This window comes from Diceros bicornis, chromosome 4, assembly GCF_020826845.1.
Source record: "Diceros bicornis minor isolate mBicDic1 chromosome 4, mDicBic1.mat.cur, whole genome shotgun sequence".
Classification (NCBI taxonomy): Eukaryota; Metazoa; Chordata; class Mammalia; order Perissodactyla; family Rhinocerotidae; genus Diceros; species Diceros bicornis.
Window position 1 is genome coordinate 59,236,783 of NC_080743.1, and position 27,106 is coordinate 59,263,888.

The 27,106-nt window shown below is 37.1% G+C and overlaps 1 protein-coding gene across 5 annotated transcripts in view; it reads right to left on the bottom strand.

The window, feature by feature from the left end:
• ASH1L (ASH1 like histone lysine methyltransferase) overlaps positions 1-27,106 on the bottom strand; it is a 209,686-nt gene that overhangs the window by 36,644 nt on the left and 145,936 nt on the right. For all 5 annotated transcript variants that reach the window (XM_058539382.1, XM_058539377.1, XM_058539379.1 and 2 more), the window contains 3 exons: positions 4,939-5,012; positions 3,375-3,420; positions 3,149-3,257 (listed from right to left, as the gene is read on the bottom strand). In XM_058539382.1, the coding sequence (XP_058395365.1) occupies positions 3,149-3,257; positions 3,375-3,420; positions 4,939-5,012 (229 nt within the window). The remainder of the gene's footprint in view (positions 1-3,148; positions 3,258-3,374; positions 3,421-4,938; positions 5,013-27,106) is intronic.

A 27,106-nucleotide genomic window follows, 5' to 3' on the forward strand; every position in this document is an offset into this window, starting at 1 on the left:
AGAAAGTATCCACTGAATTAGTTTTCAGCGTAAGACAATGAGCTTAACTTGTGAAAAAGACACTGCCTTACTGTCAAATTCAGCATCTTTATTCTTTCTTTTGCTGACTTCTTTGCCACATAAATACTGTTGAACACTCCTCTTGAAAATGCCCTCCTTTTTTGGGCTTTCTTGATCTTTTATGATAATAGATTTCCTCTCTCTCCAATAACAATTCCTGTCTTTTTTTTAACAGGAATCCTTTTTTCCTCTCTACCTTCCTTGGCACATTCCTTGCTCCTCTTTTTTTGGAAGGCTCATTCATTTTCATGGTTTCAACTGTAAACCCCTGTTCATAATATCCCACCTGTATTTTCATCATACATTGTAACACGCAAAACAAATAAACTTTAGGTGGATAAAAGAACTAAAATATAAATATTACAGACTGCCGAGATGAGAGAGATTTCAATTTTAAAACATTTCTGCCCGAGAACAATCATTCAGAGGTCGCTAAAAATTTGGGTTTCTAGAGTTGAAGGCATTGAAATATATTCCATTTGTTAGTAAAAAAGATAAGCTCTTTAATTATATAAAAAGTAACACATGTTTCTATTCATTGTATCTGGAAAACAATTGTAAACTTAACCAAAATCTGAAAATAGATGCTACAAACTAAGATGTGAAGTCTTTGATTTAGCAATATAAATTGCCATTATCTTTAGCCAGATAATACTCTTGAAAAACTGGAGAATTTTTTCCCCTCTAAACATAGATCTAGACTGGAAAGCTCCTTCTCTCACATGGTGAGATTTAAGGTTATACAGTCCTTGGGAAATGTACTAGGTCTAACTAATTAACGAGGTAGCAACAATATTACATTATGATAATTTCATATACAATAAAATATCATATTAAAAAACACAGTAATGTTAGCATCTAAAGAAATGCATATTTAGGGCTGGCCCAGCGGCATAGCGGTTAAGTTTGCGTGCTCCACTTCAGCGGCCTGGGATTCACAGGTTCAGATCCCAGGTGCAGACTGACACAACGCTTGTCAAGCCATGCTGTGGCGGCGTCCCATATAAAGTAGAGGAAAATGGGCACGGATCTTAGCCCAGGGCCAATCTTCCTCAGCAAAAAGAGGAGGATTGGCATTGGATGTTAGCTCAGGGCTAATCTTCCTCACCAAAAAAAAAAGAAATGCACATTTAAACAACTTTAAGGACATATGAAACTCCCAAATATTAAACCAATGAAATACTAAAGCACCAAAAATAAAGTTAGATGTGAATATCTAAAGGAGGTGGAACTATGGTGAAATAAGTGTATTTATATATTGGTGGTGATACCAAAAATTAACTCAATACTGTATGAGAGCTATTAGATAGTATATAGTAAGAATCATATAAATGTTCATATAGTTTTTACAGGTAATTATTCTTCTGAGAATTCATTCTAAAGATTTAAAAAAAAGGGATCTACACCAAGAGTTCCATAGTAGTGCCATTTTAACAAAAAAAAACATTAGAAATAACTTGAATAACCAACAAGAGGAGAATGGCAAACTATGGCACATCAACCTTATGGAAGACGACAGTACAGCTCCTAAAAATGATGAGCTTGTGGACCATACTGATACAAAAATAATTGACACTTTTATGAGTGAAAAAAATCAGTGCAAAAACACAGACCATCTACTGTGTAAAACTGTATGTATGTACAATGACGTGTACAAGATGTGAATTTACAGTGATGTGGATAAGGTAGAATTTCCCAACTGGCATGCTGAAGCAAGAGGTACTGAAACATTGATTCCCTCAGCCCACTAGAGACTAGAAACCAGGGACGCAGTTGTCTTTGGCCAGAAAAACTATCTAGAACAGTACTGATGTAAAGTTCATTAGTTCTTCTTTGCTATGAATTTGCTTATGTTACTAAAACCAACAAATTCTATCTCTTCTCTTTTGTCTCTATTAGACATTTCCATTTTCAAATCTCACTGTCATCTTAAACTCAATGGTCCCAAATCAAAATCATAATTTTTATTTCCAAAGCAGTTAGATTCCACACTTTGTATCTCTGACAATAGCATTACCATCTGTCATTAGCATCACTGACTCAGTCATCATGTGTATATCTGCTATATGCTAATGGTTTATCAACCCAGTTTTCCCCCCAAAATATATCAAGCCCTTCTTCTCTCTCATTGCCATCCTCATACTTTATTCCCTCATTATGGCTACCATATATTGAGATCTAGGAAGGTGTCTAGAACTGTGCTTAATACTTCATAAACAATGTCTTATATAATCCTCATAAATCTCCCATGAAGATGGTATTAGTATTATTATTTTTTTTTTGCTGAGGAAGATTTGCCCTGAGCTAACATCTCTGCCAATCTTCTCCTGTTTTTCAGTATATGGGCTGCCAGTACAGCACAGCCGCTAACAGAGTGGTGTAGGTCCGCGCCCGGGAACCAAATCTGGGCTGCAGAAGTGGAATGTGCTGAACTTCACCACTAGGCCACTGAGGCTGGCCCAAGAAAGTATTATTTTTATTAGAGAGGTTAAATAACTTTCTTCAGGCCTCATAAGTAGTAAAAGGATTTAAACCTGGGTACATAAGACTCTAAATCTCATTCTTTTTCTATTACTCTACTGAGCCCATGTTTGTGTCCCTCTAAAATTCAGAGTTGAAGCCCTAGCCCCCAGTGTGATGGTATCTGGAGTTAGGGCCTTTGTTATATCAGGCCATGAGAGTGGGGACCTCATGATGGGATTAGTGCCCTTACAAGAGGAGGAAGATATCTCTCTCTCTCCATGAGCATACACTAAGGAAAGGCAATGTAAGCACACAGGGAGAAGGTGGCTGTCTATAATCCAGGAAGTGGGTCTTCACCAGACATTGAATGTGCTGGCATCTTGAACTTGGACATCACAGCCTCCAGAATTGTGAGAAATAAATTTCTGTTGTTTAAGCCACCCAGTTTATGGTATTTTGTTATAGCAGCCCAAGCAGACTAAGATAGCCCATCAATGAGGTTTTATATATCTTTGTGCAACTTCTTGAGGGGAAATCAAAGAGCCTATGTAACTTTTCCCTCCAAATGAAGTGTCTTATATATCCTAAAGCCTATGCTTTTAGAGGAATCAGTTTAGTACAGTACCTATTGAGGCAGTCATCCACACAGCCCTTCCTGGTGTCATCATCTGGTTTCTTACAGTTACAGGTGGTAGCCTCATAACCAGAGAGGGGTTTGACATCAACGTAGACATCTTGAGAGAAGACAGCAAAGAATAGTTTGTGAATATACAGGATAATTTTTTAAATGCCAGACTAAGAAGAACATTGATGGTATGGAGGCAGAAAAAAATAGCTCCCAAGTTACTCACTTGAACGGATTTTTTTATATAGTGGAACATCTGGCTTTTTGTATAGCTAGAAGAAAAAAAAAATCTTGATATAGCAGTTAACTTCAAATGTCAGACAGCAGCAAGCAATTACTAAAAATACAGAAAATTACCCATGTGCTCTGCTCATATGGAAATAGTTATAAGACTTTCTGGGTTGGATACATTTGAGGGAAATTCTTGGTGTGAGCACTTTTTACCCCGAAATAAAAGGTGACTTACTAGATCAGGGTAAGAGAGAACTAGATTCAACAGAAGAAACATTAGTTTAAAGAAAATGTATTTTGAATTATACACTTTCTCAGCATGTTGTTGGACAGACAAACGAAAAATCAAACTGCAGATCAAACCTATTCATTTGGATAAATTAAGATCCTATCTGCCCATGAAAAGAAAGGAAAATTTGCATAGGGCTTGTTTAGACGGTCTGGGTAGTATACGAAATTAAACAGATGAGTACCCTGGCTTTTTCAGGGTCAGTATTATAGGAAAGCACATTTCACATTTTAATTAAGGCAATTAATTTAGTGAATAAAGGGGAGAGCGCAGGCAGAGAAACAGAGCTCTCACATTGCAATCAAGAATGCATTAAAAAAAAGGAATGTATTAGAAGAGAGGTAGTCAGTCGGCCAGTGTTTTACCATAGAAGATCGCAAAAAAAAAAAAAAAAGAGCAACTTGGTCTAAGCTTGAGTGTATTAATCTATAAGAATAATCCCACCACCATTTTTCAGTGGGTATAGTCAAAGCACTGTCTCCATTGTCATGACTCTCTGAGACAAATATCTAATATATTGATCCTCTCAAAATTCAAGAGAGGCCACCAGAAAAGAGAATGCAGAGGGGAATGTCGATTGCTTCTGGCTTTCCAAGATTAAACTTCGGTGGACTTTTGGCAAAACTCAGAAACCTATTCACCTCATTTGCATGACTACTTCTGTTTCCCAATGGTTGTTCTCAATATGGGGTCTGGGAGCCATAGCTTAATACAAAAATTACTGGGAGAAACATTTCAATTAGAGAAGCAAGAGAGAAAAAAAACATCACCTTCCTATTTTTAGTTTCCAATATATTTAAAGATGTTTTAAAAGTACAAGAGTGTTAAACATTTTCCCTATTCCCTTTCATAGAAGAATCTCTTTTGTATGTGAAAAATAAATTCCAAACTGATGGGAAGGAGCCAACAAAAATAAAGCCTGAAATTTCTTAGTGCTGCTGGCAGTACATCTAAATTCTCCTGAGACTTGTATCAAACAAGATTCCTACAGAACAGAATCTTTGCTACCAAAATAAAAGTTCAGAATAATAATAGAGGGTTGCCTAGGAAAGCAGTATCTTACTGCTATTTTGAAGTATGAGTAAAGGCAAATAGTTCACATTAAATATGGATGCAAATTCATTTTTCTTAGTCTCTAACCTTCACAGGGACACTTTTCTATACTTCCTAAGATGACAGCATAATAAGGAGGCAGAGAAAAAGACTTGCATTCCCTCTCCTCCCCCCTTACCACTTAAGACTGAAAACTGGTAAGATAGGCTTATTGTACCTGATTATGTTTCCACTGCCAAAGGATGTCATAGGGAAGCTGAAAGTCAATTCTCTTTTGCCTTAGATACTTTCCTGAAACAAAAAAATACTATCAATTTCAACATCTATTCATACAAAGGGTCAAATAGTCACAAGATCTAATATGCACTGACTAGAAAATTAAAGATTTAATTTTTAATTTTATGGATTTTTCCACTACCAGTTTTTAATTTTAGCTACTCTTTTCCACCATGTTCCATGTGGTATATGCTAAAGATAGACTTTATTTTATTTTTTTGTGAGGAAGATCAGCCCTGAGCTAACATCCATGCCAATCCTCCTCTTTTTGCTGAGGAAGACTGGCCCTGGGCTAACTTCTGTGCCCATCTTCCTCTACTTTATATGGGACGCCGCCACAGCCTGGCCTGATAAGCAGTGCATCGGTGCGCGCTCAGGATCTGAACCTGGGCCGCCAGCAGCAGAGCGCACGCAATTAACCGCTATGCCACGGGGCCAGCCCCTAAAGATATACTTTAATAGTAGCCCACGTAAAACAACTAACATAGCAAATTTACTACCAAAAATACACAGGTCATTAGGAAGCAAACTAAATACTGAGAATTGTTCGATTATTAAAATTATTAACTACAGCATCTGGCATCTGCTCTACTTCATCCTTGTATATAAGCTATGGTTGGCTATAAAAAGGGGAAGTATAAGAGCTTTCTAAAATAGAAGTCCCTGAATTTAAATATTTCTAGAGTGTTTACACGCAAATTTATGATCTGTTAACACTTTTTTCCTACCAGTTGAAATACTACTTTTTTAAAGCCAATTTCAAAACCCCTTTTCAACCTTAAAGTGGCCTCTTCAATTTCCATACTCTGTATGACCTTGCTGTTCTTGAGGTGCTATAATGCTCAACTCACTTCTTGCCAGACTTACTTTTCTTCATTATTTAGATGTTTGTCCTATCACTGACTCTAGACCAGCAGTTCTCAAAGTGTGCTCTGCTAACCCCAGGGGATCTGAGAGGTCAAAACTATTTTACTAACACTAATAAGATGTTATTTTCCATTTTCATTATGCTGACATTTGTACTGATGGCGTAAAAGCAACGGTGGATAAAACTGCTGGCACCTCAGTATGAATCAAGGCAAGTGGCACAAAACTGTACCAGTAGAAATGAACTATGCCAGAAGCATTTAAGAATGTTCTTGATGAAGTAGCAATAATTATATTAAATCTTGACCCACAAGTCAAAGTTTTTAATATTCTGCATGACACAGTGGAAGTATGCAGAAAGCACTTCTGCTGCATACTAAGGTATGATGGTTGTCTCAAGGAAATGCACTTGTGCAAATATCTGAATGGTGAGCTGAACTAGTTGCTTTTTTCATGGAACACCCGTTTTACGTGAAAGAACAACTGACAAGCTATGGTTATTCCGACTTAGGAACTGAAAATGAGGGAAGTGAGCTTGTTACTTGAAGAAACACAACTGAAAATGTGTTTGAGTTTGAAGTGAACAGTGAAATTTTGGAAAACTTGTGTCCACTACCATGAGATTCTCAGTTCCCCAATACTTCATGAAATAAGTGGCAATATTAACAAATATGAACTGTTTCAGATACATATAGGGAATGAAAGAGCAATATAATTCAGTGAATCAGCATTTTCTAATGACCAATGCATGAAGTGATAAAATCATACATGAGTAAAAAAATCCACATAAATTGCAAGAGAGACCAGATTTTAACGTAACAATACAAAAAGTTCATTGACTTCATATTCCACATTGCAATTCACCTTTAAGGAACAATTACATTTACATTTTTGCTACAGTATCAAAGAAGAATATCTACAATTATCTGAAATTATTAAAATATTACTCTCTTTTACAACTTTTTACCCATGTGAGGTCAGACTTCGTCATGTGCTTAAACCAAAATAACATGAGAACAAGATCGAATGTAAAAACAGATTAGAAATCCAGCTGTCTTATATTAAGCCAGATAGTAAAGAGATTTGCAAAAATGCAAAACAAAGTCACTTTTCTCATTAAATTTTTTTTGGGAAAGTTATTTTTCATAAAAAAATGTTATTTATGTTAAAACGTAATGTGTAATGAGTTTATTCGTTTGACAAATCTAATGATACAACAGCATGGATTACAGGTTTACCTAGAGAGAAATAACTTATAGAGGTAAGGTAATATAACAAGATTCTAGGGTTACAGCTGGTAGAAGACTCTAGTCTTCTACTTCAGTGGAATCAAAGCTGAATGTATAACTATGAACTCTATAATGAAAGAGTGGAAACAACTTAAAGGTTTCTCAATGGGGAAGTAAGCTTTGGTACATTTAAATAATAAGATATTCATCTGTTAAAACAAAATGAGGTATATATTTACTTATATGGAGACACAGTCTCCAAGTTCACAGACTATTATACCATGGACTCACTCTTTTAAATACATAAAAAAATTACATAGCTATATATGGTGGGATCTGACTGGGAAAGGGCATTTCTGGGGTAATGTTCTCAAGAAGGGCTTGGGTTACACAAGTTGTATGAAAATTTTAAAAAATTCAGCAAATATACATTTAAGATTTGTGCATTTTATTGATGGTAAATTCATCTCAAAAGAAAAATCTATAAACAAATATTGAGCTTTTGGTTCCGATATGTATGCTGAAATGTTTAGGGGGAAGTATACCAAGTTCTACAATTTACTTTGCAGTGCATCCAAAAATAAGATGGATTAACAGATGGATAGATATATGATAATGAGAAAATCTAGGTGATGTGATATTGTGTGTTCACTGTAAAGTTTTTTCAACTTTTTTTTTTTTTTTGTGAGGAAGATCAGCCCTGAACTAACATCTGATGCCAATCCTCCTCTTTTTTCTGAGGAAGACTGGCCCTGAGCTAACATCCATGCCCATCTTCCTCTACTTTATATGGGACGCCACTACAGCATGGCTCGACAAGCAGTGCGTCGGTGCGCGCCCGGGATGTGAACAGGTGAACCCTGGGCTGCCACAGCAGAGTGCCAGCACTTAACCGCTTGCGCCACAGGGCCAGTCCCAATTTTTTTTTCAACTTTTTGTATACTAAAAAATTTCATAATGAAGTGTTGGAAAAAAACAGCTATACATACAGGAAAAAGTTTGAAACAGTATATGCTAAGCTATTACATCTCTGGGAAGGGGAGCTTTCCTTTAATTCACACCCTTCTCTATTAAAAAAAGTTTTTTTTTACGAGTATGTACTCACTGTTTCTTAATAACAATAAAAATAAGTATAATTTTTTAAAAAGTCAAAATTGGTCTTCAGAAGGTAGGACAAACCCCTTAATGTAAAGGGTTAACTCCTTTCTTTGCCACTAATACCTTACCTGTTTTCTGTAGAGAAGAGGGTGTAAAAGAGTGAAGATAGTAAGTTCTGAATTTTTTAAAAGAATACTTTTTCTCTTTCTAGGAAAGAAAGCATCCATATCCACTTTAACTAACCTCAAAGACACAGTTTTTCCCACAGCCCAACATCCTGAGTTTCCCTACAATGAGTCTTTATAGTTGTTACAATGCTTTTCCTGGCATCATCACATACTGAGAACTGGGGAAAAAAGGATGGGTCAGCCTTTCCTTTCCTCTAACATTTCTAAAATCAGAGCCAGGTACAGATAGTCATGGGTCGCTTAACAAAGGGGATACATTCTGAGAAAATCCATCATTAGGCAATTTCGTTGTCGTGCAAACATTGTAGAGTGTACTTACATAAACCTAGATGGTACAGACTACTACACACCTAGGCTATATGATATAGCCTATTGCTCCTCGGCTACAAATCTGTACAGCATGTTACTGTACTGAATACTACAGGCAACTGTAACACAATGGTAAGTATTTGTGTATCTAAACATATCCAAACATAGAAAAGATACAGTAAAAATACCATATAAAAGATAAAAAATGGTACACCTGTATAGGGCACTTACCATGAATGGAGCTTGCAGGACTGGAAGTTGCCATGGGTGAGTCAGTGAGTTAGTGATGAGTGAATGTGGAGGCCGAGAACATTACTGTAGACTTCATAAACACTGTACACTTAGGCTACACTAAATTTATAAAAAAATATTTTTCTTTCTTCAACAATAAATTAACCTTATCTTACTGTAACTGTTTTACTTTATAAACAAATTTTTTAACTTTTTGACTCTTGTAATAACACTTAGCTTAAAATACACATTGTATAGCTGTACAGAAATATTTTTTTCTTTATATCCTTATTCTATAAGCTTTTTTCTACTTTTAAATTTTTTAAATTTTTTTACTTTTTAAACTTTTTTGTTAAAAATTAAGACACAAACACACTCATTAGCCTAGGCCTATACAGGGTCAGGACCATCAATATCACTGTCTTCCATCTCCACATCTTGTCCCACTGGAAGGTCTTCAGGGGCAATAACATGCATGAAGCTGTCATCTCCTATGATAACAATGCCTTCTTCTGGAATACCTCCTGAAAGACATGCCTGAAACTCTTCTTGAGGAGGTGTCATTCTTTTCAGAAATATGTTTATGGTGGTGTACTTGGTTTCTTTTTTTTATCATAGACTTGCCTGTAAGCAGACAATGCACCATGAACATTCCATTCTATTGATGAAAACCTTTTGGTACTGGGGTCCATGTTTTCAAACTTTTTACAGAACTTGTTGAGGTCTGAAAAAGCTTCTGCCAAACCCTTAACTCTGAATTTTCTTGGGGGTTTTTCTTCTTTTTCTTCTTCCACAGTTTCCCTTTCTCTTGCCTCTTCTTCAGCTATGTGTTCCTATTCCAGCTCCAAGAACTCCTCATTAGTCAATTCCTGAAGAATGACCTCTAGGAGCTCCTCAATGTCATCCTCATCCACAACCAGGTTAAAGCTGTCTGCCATCTCAACCACAGCCTTGTTGATTTCTGCAACCTCCTCATCTTTGGCAAATCCTTTGAAGTTATGGATGAACCTCTTGAGTGTCTTCTTCCAGATGCCATTCACATACTCCTTGGTGACATTACCCCAAGCTCAAGGAAGGTTCTTTTTTTTTTTTTTTTTTTAAAGATTTTATTTATTTATTTTTTCCCTCCAAAGCCCCAGTAGATTGTTGTATGGCATAGTTGCACATCCTTCCAGTTGCTGTATGTGGGACACGGCCTCAGCATGGCCAGAGAAGCGGTGCGTCGGTGCGGGGCCGGGATCCGACCCCGGGCCGCCAGCATCGGAGCGCGCGCACTTAACCGCTAAGCCACGGGGCCGGCCCACCAAGGAAGGTTCTTGATCAAGTCATAGATGTTGTAATACCAGAACTGCACCGGTGTCTTCTCAGTGTCTTCCTCAGTTGCAGCAATAGCCTGGGCAAAGGTCCTCCTCAAGCAGTATGCCTTAAAAGCTGCTATAACTCCTTGATCCATTGTTTGGATTAAAGAGGTGGTGTTTGGAGGGAGAAACACCACTTTAACATTGGGATGAAGATCACCAATAAAAGGAGGATGTCTGGAAGCATTATCAACAATAAGCAAAATCTTGAGAGGTATGTTATTCTCCAAACAGTACTTCTCCATTTCACTGGCAAAGCAATTCAGGAGGCATCTTGGAAGAGTAGCTGGGTCATTCATGACTTCTTACTGCTCCTGTAGTACACTGGCAATGTGTGCTTACTGATATGCTTGAAGGCCCTGGGGTTCTCACTGTGCCAGATCACAAAGGTTTCAATTCGTAGCCTGCAACATTGCCCCCAAGCAAGACTGTTATTCTGTCCTTAAAAGCCTTGAAACCTGGCATTGATTTCGCCTCCTTATGGATGAAAGTCCTTTTAGACACCTGTTTCCAGAATAGGGAGTTTTCATCCATATTGAATATTTGCTCTGGCAAGTAATTTTCTTCCACAATCAGCTTATCTAGAGTTGCCAAAAATTCTTCAGCTGCCTTCACATCAGCATTCACAGACTCACCACGTGCTTTCACACTATGTAATTAATAATGATTCTTGAATCATTTAAACCACCTACAGGTAGCAGTAAATTAAACATTGTGGTCAGGTCCAGCCATTTCTTTCAACACCACAAACACAGTTTTTGCTTTGGCCGTGATCGTCATGGTGCTGAGAGGGATACGCTTCTGTGTCTGGTCTTCAACCCTGGTCATTAGAAGTTTCTCATGTCTGATATAGGCTCTTTTCAAACTTTTGTTAGTCTTGTTGCCTTCAATGAAGCAGATCCTCTAACAAGGTCTATCACTTTGTTATTGTTCTTCAAGATCATAGCTGTGGTAGAATGGGACACACCTGACTGGCGACCAATAACCACCATTGATTTTCTACCTTCGTAGTCCTTAATCACTTTTAATTGCCTTTCCAGGTCAATCACTTGACACGGCCTCTTACGGGCAACACTAGCAGTAGATTTTGTATGCTCAGGGGCCATGATGAACAAAACAACAGAAGATTAAATTAAGCACAAGAGAAAATGATGCAACCAAGAGGTACAGTAAACATGAGATGTATGAGGCTACTACTGGTGTAATATGGCACACCATTTTATAGTAAACTGTTTTTTTACAAGTAGAAAGAGTACGTTCTAAAATAACAATAAAAAGCACAGTATAGTAAATACATAAATTAGTAACGTAGTCATTTATTATCATTATCAAGTATCACGTACTTACATAATTTTATGTGCTATACTTTTATATGACCAGCAGGGCAATAGGTTTGTTTACACCAGCATCACCACAAACACGTGAGTAATGCATCACGCTATGACGTTATGACAGCTACAATGTCACTAGGCAATAGGAATGTTTTAGCTCCATTATAATCTTATGGGACCACTGTTGTATACGTGGTTTGTTGTTGACCGAAACGTCTCATTATGTGGCCCATGACTGTACTTCATTTCTAAGAAGTGAGACCCACCCTAAAGAGATTTCCTTGATCAAATTCTGCTGGAGATGATAGCTCAGGGGAACCTAATTAGGAGCTCTTCTTTAGCTCCTTTCCTCATTCTTTAGCTAATCCTCATTTAAGAAATGGGATAGGGGCCGGCCTGGTGGCGCAAGCAGTTAAGTGCACACGCTCCGCTGTGGCGGCCCGGGGTTCACCGGTTCAGATCCCGGGCGCGCACCGACGCACTGCTTGTCAGGCCATGCTGTGGTGGCGTCCCATACAAAGTGGAGGAGGATGGGCATGGATGTTAGCCCAGGGCCAGTCTTCCTCAGCAAAAAAAGAGGAGGATTGGCAGATGTTAGCTTAGGGCCAATCTTCCTCACAAAAAAAAAAAAAGAGAGAGAGAAATGGGATAAAATCACTTTCTAGCCATCTGAAAATTAGATGAAATCATAGCTTTTGCAGATTTTTCTTACTGTGTGCTAGAGTCTTGAGATCTCAAGGCCTGCCGCTGATCACTATGGAAAGAGCAAAGAAATCTTTTACTTTTCTCTTTGAGAGAAAACTGAATTTATGGGCAACAAAGGCATTTTAAGGAAGAGACTATAGAAGTTCTAAGCCTGTGTTGACTTGAAATCTAAAAGGGGAAAGTTCATGGTGATTTTCTTTTACAAAATCCATCTTAATATGAAGGAGAAATGAACAATAGGACTTGGGAGATGGAACATCTCTACAAAAAGACTCCATAGTTAAACAGGGAGCTAGGCAACTGAGGAAACCAAAGGAGAGGCAGGTGCTCAACAAATAATGAGAAAGATGACAACGGCTTTCTCTCTTTCCTTTTCAAGAAGATATCTTAAAATGTGACAAAAACTTGGCTTTTTTGTTTTTTTGTTTTTTTTTTTACAAGAATAAAGTAACTGATTTCATAAAAAGCTCAGCTTGTTTATATATAATCTGAGTACAGGATTATAATTATCACTCTATGGACCGCCCAGTGACGTAGCAGTTAAGCGCGCGTGCTCCGCTTCAGTAGCCTGAGGGTTTGCAGGTTCGGATCCCAGGCGTGCACTGACACACCGCTTGCCAAGCCATGCTGTGGCAGCATCCCATATAAAGTAGAGGAAGATGCGCACGGATGTTAGCTCAGGGCCAATCTTCTTCAGCAAAAAGAGGAGGACTGGCATCGGATGTTACCTAGGGCTAATCTTCCTCACAAAAAAACACAACAACAAAAAAACAACTGTAATATCACTCTACAAACAGATAAGAATTATTAATTTTCTCTTTGTTATTCTGTGTAAATGGTCCCAATATGCTCCGAAGAAAAGCAGTAGTGGTAGTTCTTTGAGAGAAAGTGGTAATGTTTGAACGAAATGCATGCCATCAAGGGGGTTATAATGATCAAAAACACTAAGATGAAACTGTTCAAATTTCACTAAACAAAACACCAGAAGAATTCAAGTTTTTGGTTTTGTCAGCCTCAGGAAAAACAGGTGAGACCCCAAAAGAAAGGTATACTGTGATTTTTTTCCCCCATTGGAAGAATGTCAGCTCCATAGAGGCGAGGATCTTCACCTATTTTGTTTATTGATGTATCCCAAGCAACTAGAAAATTGCCTGATCAGAGAATAGGTATTGAATAAATATTTTCTGAATGAATAAATGGATGACATATGTATTCCATGGCATAAGCTTTGAGGTACTCCACTAATTATTCTCTTTTAACCCTATTAAGCAATATTATCACCTTTTCTCACTGTTTCTTAAATTCTACTCTTCCTAAGCACAATTTCTTCTTTTTTGTTTGTTTGGTTTACTAATTAATTTTTTCCCCACTTTTACTGAGATAGAATTGACATCTATCACTGTGTAAGTTCAAAACGTACAACCCACATATCTATGGACAGCTAATTTTCAACAAAGGAGCCAAACATACGATGGAGAAAGGAAAGTCTCTTCAACAAATGCTGCTGGGAAAACTGGACAGCCACATGCAAAAAAATGAAAGTAGACCATTATCTTACACCATACACAAAAATTAACTCAAAATGGATTAAAGACTTGAATGTAAGAACTGAAACCATGAAACATAGGAAGAAAACATAGGAAGTAGGGGCCAGCCCAGTGGTGTAGTGGTTTAGTTCGAGCGCTCCACTTTGGCAGCCTGGGGTTCACAGCTTTGGATGCCAGGCGTGGACCGATGCACCGCTTGTCAAGCCATGCTGTGGTGGTGTCCCATATAAAGCAGAGGAAGATGGGGGCCGGCCCGGTGGCTTAGCGGTTAAGTGTGCGTGCTCCGCTAATGGCAGCCCGGGTTCGGATCCCGGGCGCGCACCGACGCACCGCTTCTCCGGCCATGATGAGGCCTCGTCCCACATACAGCAACTAGAAGGATGTACAACTATCTACTGGGGCTTTGGGGAATAAAAAAGGAGGAGGATTGGCAATAGATGTTACCTCAGAGCCAGTCTTCCTCAGCAAAAAGAGGAGGATTAGCATGGATGTTAGCTCAGGGCTGATCTTCCTCACAAAAAAAATAAATAAAGTAGAGGAAGACGGGCACGGATGTTAGCCCAGGGCCAATCTTCCTCAGCAAACAGAGGAGGATTGGCATTGGATATTAGCTCAGGGCTAATCTTCCTCTCACACACACACACACAGACACACACACACAAACATAAGAAGTATGCTCTTCAACATTAGTCTTAGCAACGTATTTTTAAGCACCATGTCTGACCGAGCAAGGGAAATAACAGAAAAAATAAACGCATAGGACTACATCAAACTAAAAAGCTTCTGCACAGGAAAGGAAACCACCAACAAAACGAAAAGACAACCTAACAATTGGGAAAGACATTTGCAAACTATGTATCTGATAAGGGATTAATCTCCAAAATATATAAAGAACTCGTACATCTCAACAACAAAAAAACTAACAACCCAATTAAAAAATGGGCAAAAGACCTGAACAGACATTTCTCCAAAGATATACAGATGGCCAACAGGCACATGAAAAAATGTTCAACATCATTAACTATCAGGGAAATGCAAATCAAAACTACAATGAGATGTCACCTCACGCCCGTCAGAATGGCTATAAGTAACAACACAGGAAACAACAAGTGTTGGAGAGGATATGGAGAGAAGGGAACTCTCATACACCGCTGGTGGGAGTGCAAACTGGTGCAGCCACTATGGAAAACAGTTTGGAGATTCCTCAAAAAATTAAGGATAGAATTACCATATGATCCAGCTATTCCACTGCTGGGTATTTATCCAAAGAACATGAAAACACCAATGCGTAAAGATACATGCACCCCTGTGTTCACTGCAGCGTTACTCACAACAGCCAAGACTTGGAAGCAACCTAAGTGCCCATCAAGGAACGAATGGATAAAGAAGATGTGGTATATATACACAACAGAATACTACTCAGGCCATAATAAACAATGAAATCCAGTCATTTGTGACAACATGGATGGACATTGAGGGTATTATGCTAAGCGAAATAAGCCAGAGGGAGAAGGTCAAATACCGTATGATCTCACTCATGAGTAGAAGATAAAAACAACAACAAATAAACACAGAGACAGAGATTGGGTTGGTGGTTACCAGAGGGGAAGAGGAGAAAGGAGAAGGGCAAAAGGGATAATTAGGCACATGTGTGTGGTTATGGATTGTAATTAGCATTTGCGTGGTGAACATGATGTAATCTATGCAGAAATAGAAGTATAATGATGCACACCTGAAATTTATACAATGTTATAAACCAATGTTACTGTAATAAAAGAAAAAAAGATGTACAGCATAATGGTCTGACTTAACATATATTGTGAAATGATTACCGCTATAAGCTTAGTTAGCATCCATCATCTCTTATAGACACAATTAAAAAGAGAAAGCAAAAAAAGAAAAAAAATTTCTTTCCTTGTAATGAGAACTCAGGATTTACTCTTAATTCTCATACATAGTGTCACCTACACTCATCATGCTGTAGATTAGACCCCTAGTACTTATCTTGTAACTGGAAGTTTGTGCCTCTTGACCACCTTTCTCCTATTCCCCGTTCCCGTCGCCTCCAGTAACCACAAATGTGATCCCTTTTTCCATGAGTTTAGTTTTTTGTTTTTGTTTTAGATTCCACATATAAGTGAGATCATACAGTGTCCTTCTCTGTCTGACTTATTTCACTTAGTATAATGCCCTCAAGGTCCATCCACGTTGTCACAAATGGCAGGACTTCCTTGTTTTTTAATGGGTGAATAACATTCCATTGTATACGTATCACAACTTCTTTACCCATGCATCCCTTGATGGAGACTTAGGTTGTTTTCATGTCTTGGCTATTGTAAATAATGCTGCTATGAACACCGGGGTGCAGATATCTTTTCCAGTTTGTGTTTTCATTTCCTTTGGACATATTTCCAGAAGTAGAATTGCTGGATCCTACGGTAGTTCTATTTTTAATTTTTTGAGGATCCTCCATACTGTTTTCCATAATGGCTGTACCAGCACAATTTCTTAAACACAATCAGATCCTTCCCGTTTTTACATTCTCATGTGTCATTCCTCCCACCTAAAATTGAATCCTTTCCACCAAATTATGCCCTTTGCTTCATTCTAAACCTTACTTAAAAATCTGTAATTTAGCATAGCTATTGTAAACAATCACATTCAACCCTGATTACTAGAGCTGTTCTCTCCACTATGGTAGTTAACGTAATTAAATTTATCAACCTTTTCCTTTGGTGTTCATACATTTTGTGGTCTTCTCTATCCATGTGATAAAGATATTCTCCTATTTATCACACGTGATAAGGAATAAATATCCACAATATATAAAGCACTGCTAAAGCTCAAGAACAAAAAATAAATGACTCAATTAAAAAATGGACAAGGTTAGAAGGATGTGCAGCTATGACATACAACTATCTACTGGGGCTTTAGGGGAAAAAAATAAAATAAAAAAAAATGTTAAAAAAAAATGGACAAGGACTTGAATAGACATTTCAGCAAAGACGACAGACAAATGGCCAATAAGTACATGAAGAGACGCTCAACATCACTAATCATTAGGGAAATGCAAATTAAAACAACAATGACATACTACTTCACATCCCTCAGGATGGCTATTATGAAAAAAACAGAAAACGACAAGTGTTATTGAGAATGTGGAGAAATTGAACCCTCAAGAATTGCTGGTGGGGATATAAAATGGTGCAGCCACAGTGGAAAATAGTATAGCAGCTCCCAAAAAATTAAATGTAGATTTACCATATGATCCAGCAATTCCACTTCTGGGTATATATGTAAAAGAATTGAAAGCAGGGTCCTCAACAGAAAATTATAAACCAGTGTTCATAGCAGCATTATTCACAATTGCAAAAAGGTGAAAACAACAGAAATGTCCATTGACCAGGATGAATGGATAAACAAAATGTGAAGCAAGTGTGTGTATACACACACACACAAGGATATTATTCAGCATTAAAAAAATAATGAAATTCTGATATATGCTACAACATGGAAGAACCTTAAAGACATTCATGCTAAGTGAAATAAGGCAGACACAAAAGTACAAACATTCTAAGATTCCACTGTATGAGGCACCTAAAATAGTTAAATTCATAGACACAGAAACAAGAGCAGTGGTTACTAGAGGGTAGCAGGAGGGAGGAATGGGAAATTATTATTTAATGGGTACAGAGTTTCACGTATGATGATGAAAAAGTTCTGGAGATGGATAGTGGTGATGGCTGCACAACAACGTGAATGTACTTAAATGCCTTTAAACCTTACACTTAAAAATGGTCAAAATGCAAATTTTAAGCTATGTATATTTTAACACAAGTTAAAAAAATTAATCATGTAATATACCAAAAACCACTGTATGCTTTAAATGGGTAAACTGTAGGGTATGTGAATTATGCCTCATTAAGTTGTTTAAAAAACACAGCAGTGTCAAAACTTTTTGCTTCATCCATTAAAAAATTACTTAGGGGGTTGGCCCAGTGGCGTAGTGGTTACGTTTGTGTGCTCTGCTTTGGCGGCCTGAGGTTCACAGGTTCGGATCCCAGGCACAGACCTATGCACTGCTCATCAAGCTATGCTGTGGCAGCATCCCGCAAACAGGACAGAGGAAGATGGGCAGACATGTTAGCTCAGAGCCAATCTTCCACACCACAAAAAAAAATTATTTAGAAGACTCAAAAGGAGAAGAAGGAAACCCTATTGTACACGCATACTTTTGCTACTGCATTCTTTCTGCCTTCCTGATGTTCCAAGATTCCTTCTCTTTTCCTTCTTTTCTTGTCAGAAAACTTCCTTTTCCTATAGGGTAGATCTGCTGGCAACAAATTCTCTTAGTTATCCTTCATCTAAGAATGCTTTGATTCCCTCTTAATTCTTGAAGGATATTTTCACTGGGTATAGGATTCTGGTTTGACAGTTTTTCTTTCAGTACTTAGAAAATGTTGTGCCACTTTCGTGGATTCAGATGAGAAATCCACTGTCATCTGAACTGTTTTATCCCTATAGGTAAGGAGTCATTTCTCTTATTGTTTTAAAATTGCTTTGTCTTTAGTATGCTGAAGTTTGATTATAATGTGTCTTGGCAAGGACTTCTTTGATTGTATCCTCTGTTTGGGGTTTGCTCATCTTCTTGAATCAGTAGATTTATGTCTTCTGCCAAATTTGGGGAGCTGTCAGCCATTATTTACTCAAGTACTTTTTTCTCTCTACCTTCTTTCTTTTCTCCTTTCAGGACACTGAGAACACAAATATTAGCTCTTTTGTCATGGTCCCACAGCCTCTGTTTTGTTTGATGTCTATTTTCCCTTTTGTTCAGATTGGGTAATATTCTATCATCTAATTTACTGATTCCTTCCTCTGTCTCCTTTATCCTACTGTTGAGTCTATCTCTGAGCTTTTTATTTCAGTTACTGCATCTTTCAATTCTAAAATTTCCACTTGGTTTTTCTTTATATCTGTTATTTTTTTGCTGAGGCTTTCTATTTCTCCATATTCAAGCATGTTGATAATTGCTGTTGAAGTTTTGTTGTTTTAAAATCATAACTGCTTTAAAATCTTTGTCAGATAATTCTAACATCTTGGTGTTGGCATATATTGATTGCCTTTTTAAATTCAGTTTGAGATCTCCCTGGTTCTTGGTTCATGACATATGATTTTCAATTCAAACCTAGACATTTTTGTATTGTTAGGAGATTCTAGATTTTATATAAATATTCTATTTTGGCTGGCTTTTTCCAGAACTGCTTCAGCAGGGGAAAGGAGGAAGCTGTCTTGTTATTGCCAGTTTGAGTTCCCCACTCAGCCTCCATTGAAAGCTGACTGGTTGGTGGGTTGGGAGAGGCTCCTTCTTACTGCTAGGGGATGGTGGGAGGTCCAGCTTCCCATTTGGTCTCCACCAACATCATAGTGGGAGTGGTCATGTTATTACTGGGTGATGGTAAAAGTCTTGACTCTCTACTAGATCTCCTCTAACATTACACCAGTGGGTGAGGGTGGGTGGAAGCTTCAACTTTTTACTGCTAGGTGGGGATGGAAGTTGAAGCTTCCCACTTGACATTTGCTGGTATGAGTGTGAGTAGGGCAATAGTTTTTTTCTGTGATGTTTGGCTAGAGTAAGAAGGATACTGTCTAAAAGTTTTCTGTCTTGCTAGGTTCCCCCTTTCCTGGTCCTTTGGCTAGAGAAAGGCAGGCTTTTCTTTGCTTGCTTTGCTTGTACCCAGTGGTATTTCCAGGTTGCTAGCTTTTTTAGCTTCAAGTTTGGGATATGTGAGGCAAAAAGCAAGTCTAGGGAACTCATCACCATGAAGTTCTTCAGTCCTGAGGTCTCTAGTTGGTTGGCCACCTTCTCTTCACCTTCAGAGTCTTTCTATGTTTTTTATGATATGTAACACTTTAATAAGATTTTTTTATGTTTTTACTCATACTTATCGGAACAGGGAAAAGTAACGTATACTTCCTCTTCCCCGAAGCGGAAGTATGTCAATTGTAAAGTTTTTTTCCTTTCTATTGCTGGCTAATATTCTGCTGTATGAATACACCACAGTTTGTTTATCTATTCATTCTTCTATTGGACACTTGGGCTATTTCCAGTTTACACCCATTTTGAATAAAGCTTACACACACATGTATTAATTCTTCTTTTATAGGTGTATGTTTAGTTTTACAAAAGCTGCCAGAGCATTTAAAAAAGCTGTTGAACCATTTTACTCTCCCACAACTATTTATAAATATTCTGGTTGTGCCAATATTTGGTATTGTCTGTATTTTTAATTTTATGCACTCTGTGGGTGTGTGGTATCTCACTGTGGTTTTAATTTGCATTTCCTTGATGAGCTATAATGCTGTGAATTTTTCATGTGTTTACTGGCCATTTGTAGATTTTCTCTGGTGAAGTCTGTGTTCAAATCTTCATTTTAAAATTGGGTTGTCTTAAAAAAAATTCACTTGTAGGAATTCTTTATGTATTCAGGATACATACAATTTGTGAATATTTTCTCCCAGTTTGTGCCCTATTTGTTTTTCTAACAGTGCCCTTTGATGAACACTTTCACATTTTGTCAAAGAATAATTTATCAGTACTTTTTTTTATGGTTATTGCTCTCTGTGTCCTATCTAAGACACCTTTAATTACACACAGGTCATGAAGACATTATCCCATGCTTTATTCTAGAAGCTTTATGTTCTTAGCTTTTATGTTTAGATTTGTGACCCATGTCAAATCAAGTTTGTGTATGGTATGAGATAGGTGTCAAAGTTTAGTTTTTTTCACGTGAACATTCGATTGTTCCAGCACCATCAGTTGAAAGGATATTACTTTTCCCACTAGACTGCTTTTAACGCCTGTGTCCAAATCAAATGACCACAGAAGTGTGGGACTATTTCTGGGCTATCTACCCTATTTCACAGATCTAGTCTAATGCCAATATCATAGTTTTGATTAAACTGCTTTCTAGTAACTCCTGAAGTCAAATACTGTAAGACTTCCAACCTTTTAATTTAAAAATCACTTTGAATCTTCTGGGTCCTTTGCATTTCCATATAAATTTTGGAATCAGCATATCAATTTTTACAGAAAATCCTGCTGGTAATATAATTTAGATTGCACTGAATATAACAATAGAGGTTTCCACTCTCTGAACGTGGCATATTTCTCAATTTATTTAGGTCTTCTTTAATTTCCCTGATAAATGTTTTAATTTTCAGTATAAAGGTCTTGCTTATTTTTGGATAAATTAAATTCTAATTACTTTAGTTTTTATTACACTATTATAAATGATTTTTTAAAAAATAGACTTTATTTTTTAGAGCAGTTTTAGGTTCAAAGCAGTACTGAGTAGAAGGTACAGAGATTTTCCATATACTCCTGCCCCTAAACACGCATAGCCTACCCCATTATCAACATTCCCCACCAGAGTGGTACATTTGTTAACTACTGATGAATCTATATTGACACATCATTATCACCCAAAGTCCATAATTTATATTAGGATGCAACCTTGGTGTTGTATATTCTATGGCTTTGGACAAATGTATAATGACATATACCCACCATTATAGTAACATATAGAATAGTTTCACTGCCCTAAAAATCCTCTGTGCTCTGCTGATTCATCCCTCCTTCCCCTTAACCCCTGGCAACCAGTGATCTTATTAATGTCTCCATAGTTTTGCCTTTTCCACAATGTCATATAGTTGGAATCATACAGTATATAGCCTTTTCAGATTGGCTTCTTTCACTTAGTAATATAAATTTAAGTTCCTCTATGTCTTTTCATTGCTTGATAGCTCTTTCTCTCTCGTTTTCTAGTGCTGAGTATTATTCCATTCTCTGGATGTACCACAGTTTATCCATTCATCTACTGAAGGACATCTTGGTTGCTTCCAAATTTTGGCAATTATGAATAAAGGTGCTATAAACATCTGTGTGCAGGTTATTTCATCGACATAAGTTTTCAACTTCTTTGGGTAAATACCAAGGAGTGCAATTGCTGGATTGTATGGTAAGAGTACATTTAGTTTTGTAAGAATACAATTGATTTTTATATACCGATTTTGTTTCCAGTAACCTTACTACTAGTTGTAGTAGCTTTTTTGTGCATCTCTTTGGATCTTCTACATACACGATCATGTTATATGCAAACAGAAAGTTTTATTTCTTCTTTCCTGATCTTTATGACTTTTATTATCTTCTTGACTTACTGCACTGGCTAGAACATCCAGAATAATGCTGAATAGAAGTAGTGAGAGTGGACATTTTTACTTTTTTTCCAATTTTAGGAGGAAGCGTTCAACAGTTCACCATTAAGTATGATGTTAACTGTAGACGCCTTTTATAAGACTGCGGAAATTCTCTTCTAGTTCTAAGAGTTTTTTGCCTATATGTTTATAATCAACTTTGTTCTGTAGTTGTTTTTTCCCCTAAAGTCTTTGTCAGGTCTTGTATCAGGGTTATACTAGCCTCATAAAATGTGTTGGGAAATGTTTCTCCCCTGTTTTCTCCAAGTGTTTGTGTGTTATTTCTTTCTCAAATATATAACAGAGTTCACAAGGGAAACCATTTAGCTCTGGAATTTTTTATGTGAAGGATTTGGTAAGGAACTCACTTTATTTCAATAATATAGGCTATTCAGATGTTCTACTTCATCTTGGATTAGTTTTAAGTTGTAATTTTTAAGGAATTTGTCCATTTCATATACATTGTTAAATGTATTTGCATAACTATTCATAACATTCCCTTATTAGCTTCTTAATGACTGTAGGACCTATAGTATGGACACTGGTAATTTGTGTTATCTCTTATTTTTCTCTTGACTGGTGCAGCTGGAGCTTATCAATTTTACTGCTCTTTTCAAACCTTTGTTTCCTTATTGTCTGTTTAATATTTTATTGATTTCTATTCTTTATTATTTCCTTCTTTCTACTTATACCTCAGTTTTCTAGAAATGAGTGGGACGGCTTTGCTCTTCTCACTGATATTGAGTACTTCGTTACAGTAAACCAAGGTGAAGGGGTATTCACTCTGTGTTAAGTACAAAATAAATATCACTTAATTCTCACAACTCAGATTGGAAATAGTCTCACTATATAGATGAAGATGTTGAGATGTAGAGAAGATGAGTAATTTGTTCAAGATCATCTAGCTACAAGAATAGAATGGGAAGAGGAGTCCATATGTGTTTGATTCTAAGGTGTGTCAAGGGTCCCCAAGACCACCTTCAAGTTTAGTGACTCACAGGACTCAGCACATAGTCATACTCATGGCTATACTTTATTACAGCAAAGGATACAAAACAAAATCAGTAAAGGGAAAAAGTGCCTTGGGCAACATCTGGAGGAAACCAGCCACAAGCTTAACAAAAGTTCTTTCCTAGTAGAGTCACACAAGATGCAATCTTTGGCCATACATTGTGACAACACATGTGAAATGCTGTCTATCAAGGAAGCTCATTAGAAACTCAGTGCCCAAGATTTTAATCGGTGGCTGGTATACAGGTACTCTCTGCCTGGAATGTACCAAAATTCCATACTCTTAGAATGAAAGCAGGTGTTCAGCTGAAACCATACAGTTTATACACAGTAGACACAGTAAGACACTTTTACCATCTAAGGAAAGTTTTCTATCAATAGAGGGAACTGTTTACTTTTCAAGTTTCCAGATGCTAGCCAATGGTCAACGTTGCAAGCAGGCCTTTCTAAGATCAGAAATCTGAGGTCTGCTATTTTGATTCTTTTCTGCACATAAGGACTATATTCTTTCCACTATATCAAGAAAAGCAGTCAAGATTTGGCATAAGTCTGAATGACTGGCAGTGGCAACTGACAAGAGCTATATTGAGAAGGACTCTGAATTCTTTTCTGAGCTCAGCAGAAAAGGGTATCATGATACATTTAACAATAACTGCCAAAGGTAATAGAAGAGGAGCCTATGTACTATAACAGATTCTTGTTAACTGATAATCTATTGCAAAAACAACTTCAATTCAGTAATTACCTTTTACTGAATGATTACTATATGTTAGGTACTGTGCTAAGTATTTTATTTATTTTTGTGTGTGTGTGTGAGGAAGATCAGCCCTGAGCTAACATCCATGTTAGTCCTCCTCTTTTTGCTGAGGAAGACCGGCTCTGAGCTAACATCTATTGCCAATCCTCCTCCTCTTTTTTTTATCCCCCAAAGCCCAAGTAGATAGTTCTATGTCATAGTTGCACATCCTTCTAGTTGCTGTATGTGGGACGTGGCCTCAGCATGGCCAGAGAAGCGGTGCATCGGTGTGCGCCCGGATCTGAACCTGGGCCGCCAGTAGTGGAGCGCGCGCACTTAACCGCTAAGCCAAGGGGGCCGGCCCTGTGCTAAGTATTTTATATGCACTATTTTATTTAATATTCATACTAATTTCTATTTTACAATAAAGAATCTGAGGACTTGAGATGTGTCAACATGCCCAAGGTCACAAAGATAATAATTGGTGGAGGTGAAATTTGAATCAAGGCCTAATTCCAGAAGCCAAATGTGAAAGACCATGTCTTCCAATTTTTTGCTCCCATACTTCCCAGAAGAATTTTGAGAAACTATGAATCCCCTTAAGCATTTTTAAGTGTAAGTTTAAACAATTGCAAATAACATAATATCTTGTTATATTATTTTAAAATGATGAATCTGCATACCATAAAGATTCAGTACTTAGGATTATTCATTAAAAAAGGTACATTCTCTTGTTTAGAAATTTAAGTCATTTCTTTTTATCCTTGAACATTATTTCTTCCTTCTTTTTTTCTTTTTGTGAGGAAGATTCATCCTGAGCTAACATCCATTGCCAAGCTTCCTCCTTTTTTTTTTCTTTTTGCTTGAGGAAGATTAGCTCTGAGCTAATATCTGTGCCAATCTTCCTCTACTTTGTATGTGGGGTGCCTCCACAGCATGGCTGATGAGTGAAGTAGGTCCATGCCTGAGATCTGAACCTTAACCACTTGGCCACAGGGCTGGCCCCTGAACACTATTTCTATTTCACTTATTCCAGAGAATTTTATCTTAATATATTTTTTATGCCTGAAATTCTTTTATTGAACAATCTATACTATTCCATAAAAAAGTGCTTAAATGAACACTTCAAAGTACCTGTGATCATAAGGCTCAAAGCATTAAAATTTTTCTTTTGCACTGTGTAATCACTATACTTTTCATAAATACACGCCAGATCATAAATACATGCCTGATCAAAACAAAATATAATACACATTCTCAAGATAACAGCTTTACTGAGGCATAATTCACATACCACCAAATTCACCCTTTTAAAGTATACTATTCAGTGGGTTTTACTATACAGAGCTGTGCAACCATCACCACCGGGATAGTTCATTTTATGTGTCAACTTGGCTAGGTCACAGTACCCGGATATCTGGTCAAACATTATTCCACACGTGTCTGTAAAGGTATTTTTTAGATGAGATTAAATTTAAATCAATAGATTCTGAGGTAAAGCAGATTATCCTCCATAATGTGGGTGAGATTCATCCAATCAGCCGTAGGTCTTAATAGAAAAAAGACTGACTTCCCCAGAGAAAATTCTGTCAGTAGACTGCCTTCAGCCTCCTTGAGCTGCAATATCAACTCTTTCATAGGTCTCCACACTGCTGGCCTACCCTGCATATTTTGGACTTGTCAGCCTCCACAACTGTGTGAGCCAAGTCCTTAAAATAAATCTCTTTCTATATATAGCTTATTGGTTGTTTTCTTGGAGACTTCGAACTAATAAAACCAACATTATTTCAGAACATTTTCATCACCCCCCAAAGAAACCTTGTACCCAGTAGCAGTCACTCACCATTCTCCCCTACCCCCAGTCCTTGGAAACCATTAATTTACTTTGCGTTTCTATGTATTTGCCTATTCTGGACATTTCATACAAATGGAATCATAAACCATGTGGCATTTTATGAATGTCTTATTTCACATATTTGTGACTGCCTTTTTTCATATAGTACAGTTTTTCACGATTCATCCATGTCTCAGTACTTCAATTCTTGTTATTGCTGAATAACATTCCATTGTATGGATATATCACATTTTACTTAGCCACTGATGGAAATTTGGGTTGCTTTGCTTCCAACTTTTAGCTATTATGAATACGGCCGCTACAAATATTTGTGTGTAAGTTTTTATGTGGACATACGTTTTCAATTCTGTAAGGTATATACATAGCAGCAGAATTGGTCATATGGCAACTCTATGTTTAATTTTTTGAGGAACTGCCAAAATGTTTTCCAAAGAGGTTTATACCACTTCACACTCCCATTAGCAATTTGTGAGGGTTCCAATTTCCCACATTCTTTTCAATCCCTTAATTAAAGCCATTCTACATAGTGGGTGTGAAGGAGTATCTCATCATGGTTTTGATTTCTATTTCCCTAATGACTAATGATATTGAGCATCTTTTCATGTGCTTATTTGTATATCTCTTTTGGAGAAATGTCTATTCAAATCATTTACCCATTTAAAAAAAATTGTGTTGTCGGTCGTCTTCTTGAGTTATAATAGTTGTTTATATGTAGGGATTTTTAGATACAGGCCATCTCTTACTTGATATATGATTTGCCAGTGTTTCTCCCATTCTGTGGGTTGTTGTTTCAGTTTCTTGATGGTGTCCTTTGAAGCACAAAAGTTTTAAATATTGATGAAGTCCAATTTGTCTCTTTTTTCTTTTGCTACACATGATTTTTGTGCTACAACTAAGAAACTATAGTCTAGTCCAAAGTCATGAAGATTTACTCCTATGTTTTCTTCTAAGAGTTTTATGATTTTAGCTCTTACATTTAGGTTGATGATCCATTTTGAGTTAATTTTTTTATATGGTGTGAGGGAAGGGTCCAGCTTCATCCTTTTGTATGTATATATCCAGTTATCATAGAACCATCTGTTGAAAAGATCATGCTTTCCTCATTGAACTGCGATGGCACTCTAGTCAAAAATCAATTGACTATATGTAAGGGTATAATATACATTTTGATAAATAAGTATCATAAAAAATATTTGAAATGCATGTCTCTAATGAGACTTAAAAAACCTGATTTCAATACTTTTAAAAATAAATATTACTTTCCATTTGTTGAATCGGACTCCATCAATGGTAAGATGCACTACTATTTTATTTATATAACTATTTTATTCACATAACTAATATGGCAAAGATAGAGATGAACCCAGGTCTAGCTGACTCAATGTCACCCT